The sequence below is a fragment of the Thalassophryne amazonica genome, chromosome 15, assembly GCF_902500255.1.
Source record: "Thalassophryne amazonica chromosome 15, fThaAma1.1, whole genome shotgun sequence".
NCBI classification, from domain to species: Eukaryota; Metazoa; Chordata; class Actinopteri; order Batrachoidiformes; family Batrachoididae; genus Thalassophryne; species Thalassophryne amazonica.
In genome coordinates this window covers 16,804,085-16,814,527 of record NC_047117.1, presented here as the reverse complement: position 1 = coordinate 16,814,527, position 10,443 = coordinate 16,804,085, and the positions used below count along the sequence as shown (strand labels likewise).

The window sequence follows — 10,443 nt, the reverse complement described above, 5'->3', positions numbered from 1 at the left end:
TCCCCAACAGTTCTGGTGTCAGATGTGTTATAGTGGGTTTCAGATGATACGTAATATCAGAATTTTTTTTACCTCAAAGCATTTCTGCTGTATAAACCCAAATTGTAACAAGAATATTGGTTGAATAAGAATTACCACTTTACAGGGCTATTCCACAGGGTGCCGTTCAGACCTGGCAACCTGCCCGAAAATGAAAGAAAGGAGCTGTGCCATCGGACATACATGATCAAGCTGTTCAACTCTGAACAAAAAACACAACAAGCACTGCTTCGGCTTCAAATTTTTACTCCGATGGAACACAAAACAAACAGGTTTCAAGCTGTAGTCACTAAGAATGCCCCCTTTAAAGAAGTTCGAACATGACTGAAGCTATTAAGACTACAAATACCCAGAAGTTGCCACATACTATCGAGTTCAGGAATCAGGATGAAATTTCCGAACATTTCAAAAATTGGATCCCAATTTCAAATATGGTACCAATGATGGCTTTAACTACTCTGTCTAACAAGTTTGCTCAAGATTGACAAAGATGAATCAAAAAAATTATGATGCTTCAAAACATGCCCCAGTTTCTTATTCGAGATTAAACAGCACTTTGTGAAAGAGTTGTCAAGTTTTATACAAGTTAATATTGTGAGATGAGTTACACCAACAGAGTCACTGGTCACGTAAAATCAACAGGTGTGCCCACAGTGTGAATAATAATTTATCATCGGCCTACATACTTTAAGTTTTCTATTACTGATACTAATTTTATTTAAGAAAAGTACCTTTATTAGTTTGTTAGCAACATAAAGTTGGTCCAAGTTTCCCAGTCATAGCTCCAACTTCAAGTGCCATTCCAAGGTACTTTTTCAAGCGGAGGCTGGAATTTTCAAGTTCTGAGGTGTCTGTAATGTAAACGTGTGGATCCGGCCGCGTCAGGCCCGCGGGCCGCCAGTTTGAGACCTGGCGAGTACTGAGCGTAAACATGGAAGTTATTTTTGAAAACGAAGACAGCAGCGAGTCTGCTTCGTGTGTTGTCCAAATGTGTGTTTGTTCTTAAGATGTGCCTTAATGATGGGCTGTAAAAGCTGATGCCTGTCATTGACGGTGGATTTTTCAGAGCAGGCAGGGCTCAGTTTGACGAAGCCCAAAAGTCCGCGGGGAAGTTCCCGAGGAAATCCCCTCAGTGCGGAGATAATACTCTGCGCCAAATGTTAAAACACAACTGACCTGCTCGCTACTTTTCTACAGACACACGGCGAGGAGCACATGCGTCAAATGCTGGATTATTATTGCTGTTAAATTACTAATCTGTTCGCCTTTTACGAAGCCCGCAATGGATAGCGTCAGTGTGAGTGCGGAAAAGGACGCGCTGAAGGAGAAAATGCGCAGTTACAGCACGCTGAACACTCTATACCACGAAACGCTGCAGGAGATGAACCTTTTGAACAAAGAAATCTACATTAAAGACAACATCATAACCGATTTAAAGGCGAGGCTGGGCACGTACGAGAGGATCTACATGACTGTGGGCGATCAGGAGTCTGTGACCATCGGACCGTCCAAGTCTCTACTGGAGAGTTTGTGTCAGGAAATCTGCAAGCTGAAACAAAAGACGAACGAAACAAAGTTAAAGGCGGATCAACAGGCAGAGGTTAGGCACGGAGAAGTCTTTAAGTGCTGTTAAACAAGGCGTTTTTAAAATAAAAGTAAAACAATTCAGTAAAAATGTTCCGGTGAAGTCTAACCGAGTCCCATTTTTCCGACTGCAAGTTAATGCAACACCAACCTATTTTTTCCCCTTTTGTTTTCCTATTTATGACGTTTTATTTCAAAGTGATATGATATCATATTCGTTGTTCAACTAGAAGGGGAGTCTTAACAACATTCTTCCGCCAAGTCTGAACAAGCCAAGAATTTTATTATGATTAACAAATGTATTGCACATTTTAACCTTCCTTTCAGTGTGGTACCTTCTGTATTTATTTTTATTTAATTTCAGCTGAGGGGGGTAGAGGTAATACACATCTTTTGTTTTGGGGTGAAAAAGTATTTTAGAATAAAATTACCTGATAAAAACATTAACCAATGAGTTTATCACACTCTAAACAATGTATTATTTTTACTTAATCTCAATAGGTCAAGTTGTTCCACATAACTTTAGTATTTAAATGCGAAAATTAAACTAACAGCTAATTGGGTATTAAATTTCCTATTAAAAACAACCAAGTTTTGTTGGACCAGTTGATACAGATTAAAATACAGCATTTAATTTTTTAGAGTGCATTAACTTTGTTGTTGTCCTCCTTTTCAGCCAACTTTTTTTTTTTTTTTAAATTATAAGAACTCTAATCTGATTATTTTATAAATACTGGATTGCGTGCAAACATAAGTTTGTAAAAACTAACTTTAATTAACATCTCTCTTGTGTGAATGTCCACTAACTTTGTTGTTGTCCTCCTTTTCAGCCAACTTTTTTTTTTTTTTTTTTTAATTATAAGAACTCTAATCTGATTATTTTATAAATACTGGATTGCGTGCAAACATAAGTTTGTAAAAACTAACTTTAATTAACATCTCTCTTGTGTGAATGTCCACTAACTTTGTTGTTGTCCTCCTTTTCAGCCAACTTTTTTTTTTTTTTTTTTAATTATAAGAACTCTAATCTGATTATTTTATAAATACTGGATTGCATGCAAACATAAGTTTGTAAAAACTAACTTTAATTAACATCTCTCTTGTGTGAATGTCCACTAACTTTGTTGTTGTCCTCCTTTTCAGCCAACTTTTTTTTTTTTTTTTTTAATTATAAGAACTCTAATCTGATTATTTTATAAATACTGGATTGCATGCAAACATAAGTTTGTAAAAACTAACTTTAATTAACATCTCTCTTGTGTGAATGTCCACTAACTTTGTTGTTGTCCTCCTTTTCAGCCAACTTTTTTTTTTTTTTTTAATTATAAACTCTAATCTGATTATTTTATAAATACTGGATTGCGTGCAAACATAAGTTTGTAAAAACTAACTTTAATTAACATCTCTCTTGTGTGAATGTCCACTAACTTTGTTGTTGTCCTCCTTTTCAGCCAACTTTTTTTTTTTTTTTTTAATTATAAGAACTCTAATCTGATTATTTTATAAATACTGGATTGTGTGCAAACATAAGTTTGTAAAAACTTACTTATTACTACTTATTTGAGTGTAACAGACCTGGATCTTGATTTGGTTCTGTTCTGGGAGATTATGGATAACTGACAGGTTCCAGTGTATTACCGATTCATTTTGGCTTCTATCTTTTTGTGCTTGGGGTCACCACAGAGGATCCAATATGGATCTGCATGTTGATTTGGCACAAGATTTACATCAGATGTCTTTCCTGATGCAACTCCAGATGTAGATGGGTACCAGGCACAGGAGGCCACAAATTGGGGAACTTCACAAATTGAAGAAAAAGCAGAAGAAAAATAAAGAAGGAAAAAAAGGCCCATGTTTGTTTTCAAAAGTAAACAACAAAATCATTCAGAATCCACATCTGGATCAAAATCAACACCAGAATTTAAATGCTCTTTCTAAATATGATTAGTTGCACAACTAAGTTTTGTGAGTCCTGCAAGTAGTGAAAATTTAATCTTTTTTTTTGGGGGGGGGGGGGGGGGGGGGTACCAGTAAACTGCACTCTGTAAAAAAAAAACTGTATCTTAACTTTTTGGATGTAGTCAGTGTAGCTCTAAACATTTAACATCTAATTTGTTCTTCTTGACCATGAATTAGCACTGAAACAAACAATTTAATCTAACATGTCAGAATGGTGACGGTTTTATATGTGTAAACTCGTTTGTATCTGAATGTTCCAACTGTTCTCACACCAGTCACATAATCAGATTAGATACAAATCGGTGCTTTAATCCTGTTCAAATTTGACAACCTAGAATTTTTTTGTTTTCATTATTAATGGGTCAAAAGAAAGCCAAATTTGAAATGCCCCCAACAATTGTATAATAATAAATTAAATATTCCATTTTTTAAATTTAATTAATCAAGTGTATCAATTATAAGGGTACAAACCCCATTTTTAAATTAAGAATTTATTTATTTATTTGCTGGTATACTAGCCACAGTACAGGACAACACAAAGATCACTTTTTTAAATACTTGATTAAAAAAAGAATAATTGTCTTATGAAATGCAGTAGACCATTTCAAATAAATTATGTATTTTAAAAAAACTCAAATAAATTACATGTTTTTAACTGTGAAAAGTGCTGACACATTTTACTTATTTAAAAAAAAAAGACAAATTTAGCATCTTTTTATTGTTTTTGTACAGTACTGCGGGGTCAGATACTGTATACAGGTCACCAAAATATGATGTGAAAGTGCAAAAAAAAAAAAAAAAAAAAAAAAAAAAAAATCAGGTTACTCTCTATTTGAGAATTATGAGAAATACAGGGGGATTTCAAATCAAGATCACTTCAACCACTAATGTGAATGTAGCCTTGTAAAAGACAAGAAGCTTGAACAATTGCTATGTTAGTCAAATAAATGATAAATCAAAATCATAGAGGAATGTTCCAGATACAGCTTAGTTACTGAAGCTGTACATTATTGTCATGCCATTTTTTTTAATTTAAATTATTGACTCAAAACTGCACTGATCATCAGTTCACTGTTCTGTCAGTATATGTCAGAAAATTAGAGCCAGTAACTTGAAATTGTTTTTGAACAAAACACAATGTGTGTAATATGTTAATAAAGGCATCATTTGAGGTTGATGTAATTACAAGTTTGTTGTGATTACACAATAACATTCATAAAAGATCCCCCCCCCCACCCAAAGAAAAATATTAAGTATATCCTCACATTACAAACACTTGAATGTTATTATATTGTGTAATAAATGTACTATAATATACTGTATTCCATTATCAAATTCATTGCATCTGAGTTGAGTTGACTAATCAGTGCCAAGGCCTCGACTCTGTCAAAGTTAGAAAGTACAAATCAAACTGAATGAGAAGTCCAGAGGAGTTAACTGACACAAACGTCGCTGCTCGTAGGAGATTCAGCGGCTACACGAGCAGCTCAGAGAGACGGAGCGGGAGCTGGACACGGTCCGGTGCCAGCCGGACCACGAGAAGGACCACGAGATTCAGAGGCTGCGGTCCGCCCTGCAGGAAAAGGAGCGGGTCGAGGCCACGCAGGTCGTCCTCTGCAACTCGCTGGCAGAGGAGGCTGATCAGCTACGGGGCCAGCTGGGGGCCACGGTGAAGGTGTGCCAGGAGCTGCTGTCCAGGCTGGACAGGGAGAACAAGGAAGGAGGTGGAAAGGAGCAGATGGTCCAGCAACAAAAGGCAAAGGAGGTGTGTTGAATGTTAATGGTGCTTTCGAGTCACGTTTGTCTTTGAGGAGCTTGTTTGAACTTTTCCTCTTATGTGTCCTTGCAGACGACAGAACCCACCAGCACGACGGGAGTCCACACCCAAATCTGTCAACTTCAGGAGGAGAACCGACTGCTGAAGCAGCGAGTGTCGTATGTAAGTTGACCAGGTTACACTTTTATCACAGTTTTGTATGACCAGAAATTAACTGGCTCAGGGATCTCCAAAGTGTGGGCTGTGGCCCCACTGGTGTGCCATGAGGGTGCTGCAGGTGAGCCCTGAGAGGTCATTAAATATAAAAACATCTTTTTGTAATAAAATTTAAAAGTATCTCAAATGTATTTCTGATTATTTCGTTTCACATTTAATGTATTACTCCGCGCCCTGACCGGCCGCATGCGCTGCTATGCAGATGTCGATGATGGCGCTGTTAGCTGAGCGTGAGAGAAAGTCGCGTACCGACGATGATGCCAAAATGGGTGAATTTAAGCTATCATACGAAAGTATGGTACAGAATTACCGTTTCACATTTGGATTACTCCGCGCCCTGACTGCTGTTGGAGCGACTGCCTCGACAGTAAGCCTCACCGACCAAATTACCTACAAAAAAATAAACCGTAAATATCCGTTTTACCAAAAGCTCAATTTGTAACCATATAACCAGCATGAACATCCACAAATCATCAGACACAATTAATAATGCAAAGTTGTGGGATTTAACATGTGAAATATGTCATCTTTGTCTCAAGTGTCAATCAAAATTGTAATTAAAGGTTTGGGTGGGATGCTAAAACTTTTTGGGTTTCCAAGTAGGCAGCAGCTTTCCTGTAAGTTTGGGAATGACTGGTTTGGGCAGTTAAAACAAATAAATGGATTAATTCAATCACTTAAGCTTTGATGAGTCATTTATCAAGAAAAAGTGTCAATTTTTGGCTTGTGCTGTCCTCTGAAATGTGTGACTGTGCTAATTTTCTGGTTTTATATAAAAAAAAACTTGAAAACCATTAAGACTAGTTTAAATTGTATAAATAAGTTTTGCATGGGTTAAAAAACAGGTAATTGTTTATTGTGGGTGAGTTACACAAATGGAACATCAGGCTACATTACAATCTGGTTTAATCTCGTGCTACTCAACAATCTCATCTCTTTTAGAACACTTTATCGAGTTTTAAAATTACAGTCGGGTCTGTAATTATTTGGACAGTGACAATTTTTGTTTGTTTTTTTTGCCTCTGCACACCACCACAATGTAGTTGAAATGTGTTTAACAAAATGTCATATTAACCCTTGAAGAATTACACCTTAAAAAAAAAAAAAAAAAAAAAAATCTAGCAAGTTGCACTACATAGTTTATCCAGAGAAGCCTGCACCTCCTTCAGAGTTCCCTGGTTGTAAAAGTGATGCTCTGTATGAACAAGTTGTCACTACCTAAATACCTATGGACCTGAGTGCAAATAAAACTATTTTAGAAAAGCTCAAAACCAATATTACAGAGTTTTAAAGTGGATTTAAAGGATCAACAGTACTGGCAGTTTTTGAATTTTAGCTCTGTATATAGTACAGTTAGTACACATCGCTTACCTGGCCGCCATTCTTGAAACTACACAACTGGAGTAGTTAAAAAAAAAAACAAACAAAAAAACTTTGTTATTAAAATCAACTTGCCCATCTTCTTGGAAAGGGTACTCCATCATTGCAGGCAAGATGTCTGTAATATTCCGAGTTATTGTATAAATAAAACAGTTTTGTGTGAATATGTTGGAGTGATGCGTTCGGGTGCTACACTAAAGAACAGACATAAGAGTTTGACATTCAGATTAACTGTGATTAAACAGAGAAGGATAAACAATTATTAAGTCTGACCTGAGTGGCGCTAACTGTGTGAGATGTCCTACTGGTTACTGGATCTAACCTTGGTTTCCAACCTTCATTTCAGGTGGAAGGTCTGAATTCCAAATGGCAGAAGTATGATTCCAGCAGGGAGGAATACATCAGAGGATTATGTCAGAGGCTGAAGGACACCACGGGCCACGCTGGCTCCGGCACGGGAGGAGCGGCGTCTGATCTGAAGCCTGGGCTGTTCCACCAGGAGATTTCCAGGCTTAACGGTTTACTGGACGAAAAAATGAGGGAGTGCATGAGGCTGCGCAGAGACACGGAGGACGTGAGGAGACGAGACCGAGAGAGGATCCAGACGCTGGAGCAGCAGGTTGGAGCTGCAGCACAGACACAGCGACTCTTCTGAACCTGAATCATAATTTCAACATGCACAATTTGACTGTCACACTCAGAGTACCAGTCGCTTAATTATCACCTCTTCTTAATAATCTGATAACCCATCAAGGAGGGAAAGTCCTCATTTCGACTTGTTCCAGCTTCTCTATTGCATAAATTGGCTGCATTTTTCTTAAATTTGAGATAAACTGATGTTAGCTGATTTTTACACCGTTGTACACCAAAGACACACAGGTTTAAGATGTTTTACATGCTTCAAACATGTTTTGCATAATTTTCAAGCAAATTTATTAATAGTTTATCACTGTTCTAAATCTGTGACAAAATGGATTAAAATATAGGTCTAATTTGTTTAAACAGAAATAATGTTTCCAAAAATTGCTTAATAAAAGAGGTCATAATATAAACATATTCAGCAAATGAATATAGGTTACCAGGGGTTTTAAAAGCAGACATGAAGGTCTGTGGTCAAAAAATACCCCGGGTTATCCTTACAAAGTATTCGTAGTAAAACATACGAAACATGATGCACAAAAATTCAGACACAACCCACGTAACTGTCGGGCAGCAAACTGTCAGTCACATGACCAAAAACAGATCTGTGACAAAAAAAAAGTCCACAAAAAAGTTCCCAACTGCATTTTACCATAAAACACATACAATACAGAACTTTAAAGTACTTTAGTACCACTTTTAACCCAGAAAAGCTTAAAGTCTTAAAAGTAGTTTTAAGTCGACTACATTTGGGAAAATGATATTTGACTGGTGGTCTTTGGGTTTTAGACAAGAAATGTGTCATTTTTATGTGATGGGTATTTTTATATTTTGCCAACATTTATCAACATTTTATAGAAGGATTGATAATGAAAGTAACTTTTAGTTTCAGTGTACAGATGGACCTGTAAAGAAAAACTGAATTTTAAAATGGAAACAAAAGCAAAAGGGGACTAAACTCTTGATCTTTTTCTTTATCAGGTGCTCATCTACACAGAAGACTTTAAGTCCGAGCGCACCGACAGAGAGCGAGCGCAGGGCCAAATCGAAGACCTGAAGGAAGAGATCGAGCAGCTGAAGCAGCAGTTGCACAAACCGGAGCGTCGACAGCCTTCGAAGGTGCGCAGAGTTTGTCTTAGAGATGCCTTCACTCCACCTTCCTTGTTTTTGTGCGGCTGTGACACTGTGGCTTTTATCTCCATCAGGGAACAAACGTGGAAAACAGAGAGGTCGTTCCCTTGTGTCGTGTGCATATTGGACACAGAATCGCACCCAGACGTCATAAAGAGATGGCGGAGCGTCTGCTGAGGAGCAGCGGCGACGCTCAGAAGCAACCCGCAGCGACGACAGTCAACCCCGACGCGGCCTGGGGCGAAAGCCAAGGCCTGTCAGAGTTACAGTGCCCACGGTGCCTCACCACGTTCAGCGAGCAGGACGCCGCTGAGTACTTGAACCACTGCGAAGAGTGCGCCAAACTCTAAAAAAGACAGACGACGCTGACGAGCAGCACTACAGATTCCAATGAGACTTTAAAGGGGTCAAATTATACACATTTTCACCAAGTGTCTGGAAAAACAGGAAAATTTGTCAACAAAGACACCTAATGGGCAGTGAGGTGATGCATCCTTCAACAAACTCGGGTCTCTAAAATGTGCGCCGCTGCTGGCCATGCCAGATTATTCTGTCTGGTGGGGGTGTGTCTCACAGAGCAAAGCAGGAGTCCAGATATGGACTCGTGACATAGCTTAAAACGAGGCATTTCAAGCCAAAATTTTGCTTATAGCTTGTACTTTGTGTAAACACAGACATCAAGTTTTGCTCTGAGAATGCTTAACCCCACACTCCAAAGATTTAACTGTAAAAGACAAAAACTGATTTTGCACAATCTGATCCCTTTAATGCGTTTTGTACATAGTGAAGACAAACTGTACTTCCCAGAATTCCCTGCTCAAGGAAATTTACTTCTTCAGTCCTTAAGTACACCATCAAAAAAGAAAGAAAGAAAAAAAAAATCTAATATCAAGTTGTGATAACTTTCAGGAGACACGGGGTCATCCCCTGTGCCGTGTGGCAAGTTTATGAATGGTGATGCAATATACATCATATACCTCAATGTGGAAAATTAAAAACATGTTGCACTTTGACATTTAGCCAGAAAATAATCATGTTGTCCTACGATTAACATGTGACGCATAAGCTTTTTGTTGTTGTTAGATAATAATGTGGTGCTATTACTAGTTTCTTGTTGATTGAGCTTAACACACTTTCTATAAGTTATATATTCTTAATAAGATTTAAATGTCATTATATTAATATTTATTCTCTGCATAAATACTTAGAAAAAAGTGAGTCAGTGTAATGTTTTAAGCCTTTTTTCCCCACCACTGCCATTGGATTGCTTTTCTTAGAGTTTTGCAATTAAGGGAAAACGGTTTAGAGCTGTGTCGCGATAACTGACAGTTTGTTCTTGATCTGACAGAATATTTTTGTAATAAAAAAGTTTACTGACTATTTTTTTGGCATGCTGATTTACTGTTTTAATTCTGGAGTCTGCAGCCTATCATGAGTAACCATGGAGCTGTTGATCGCGCTAAATCTATGGTTGCGTGCACGCCTGCACGTGCATGCACAGTGGAAAACCCCTTCCCGGAGTTGCCTGAATGGGCATGCCGTACTGTGACAGCCAAATTCCCAGCTGTCGTGTGGCTGAAGCAAACATTAAAAGTACTGACAGGAGTAGAGGGATCAGAGCTCAGGCTCCATCCAAACAACAAGGGGCCGAGGACGAGTCTGTGACAAACATTCTCCGCTCAGTCAGTCTGTGGTGTCATTTTGACAAAGCAGCCAGC

General features: G+C 38.0%; 1 protein-coding gene across 1 annotated transcript; it reads left to right on the top strand.

Moving 5' to 3' along the window:
* The first annotated feature begins 946 nt into the window (after positions 1 to 946).
* On the top strand, positions 947 to 10,105 carry tnip2 (TNFAIP3 interacting protein 2). Its single transcript, XM_034188874.1, has 6 exons — positions 947 to 1,639; positions 5,045 to 5,347; positions 5,432 to 5,521; positions 7,302 to 7,574; positions 8,576 to 8,713; positions 8,800 to 10,105. Exons 1-6 carry the CDS (start codon positions 1,322 to 1,324, stop codon positions 9,073 to 9,075), a joined length of 1,398 nt encoding a protein of 465 aa, XP_034044765.1. The 5' UTR covers positions 947 to 1,321; the 3' UTR covers positions 9,076 to 10,105.
* Positions 10,106 to 10,443: the final 338 nt, after the last annotated feature.

What these genes read in the sequence shown, in the direction of transcription:
- tnip2 (XM_034188874.1), top strand. Translation starts at nt 1,322, where the DNA reads ATGGATAGCGTCAGTGTGAGTGCGGAAAAGGACGCGCTGAAGGAGAAA. An exon ending in TGAAGCAGCGAGTGTCGTAT is followed by an intron (nt 5,522 to 7,301) that starts GTAAGTTGACCA and finishes CCTTCATTTCAG; the next exon opens with GTGGAAGGTCTGAATTCCAA. An exon ending in TCCAGACGCTGGAGCAGCAG is followed by an intron (nt 7,575 to 8,575) that starts GTTGGAGCTGCA and finishes TTTCTTTATCAG; the next exon opens with GTGCTCATCTACACAGAAGA.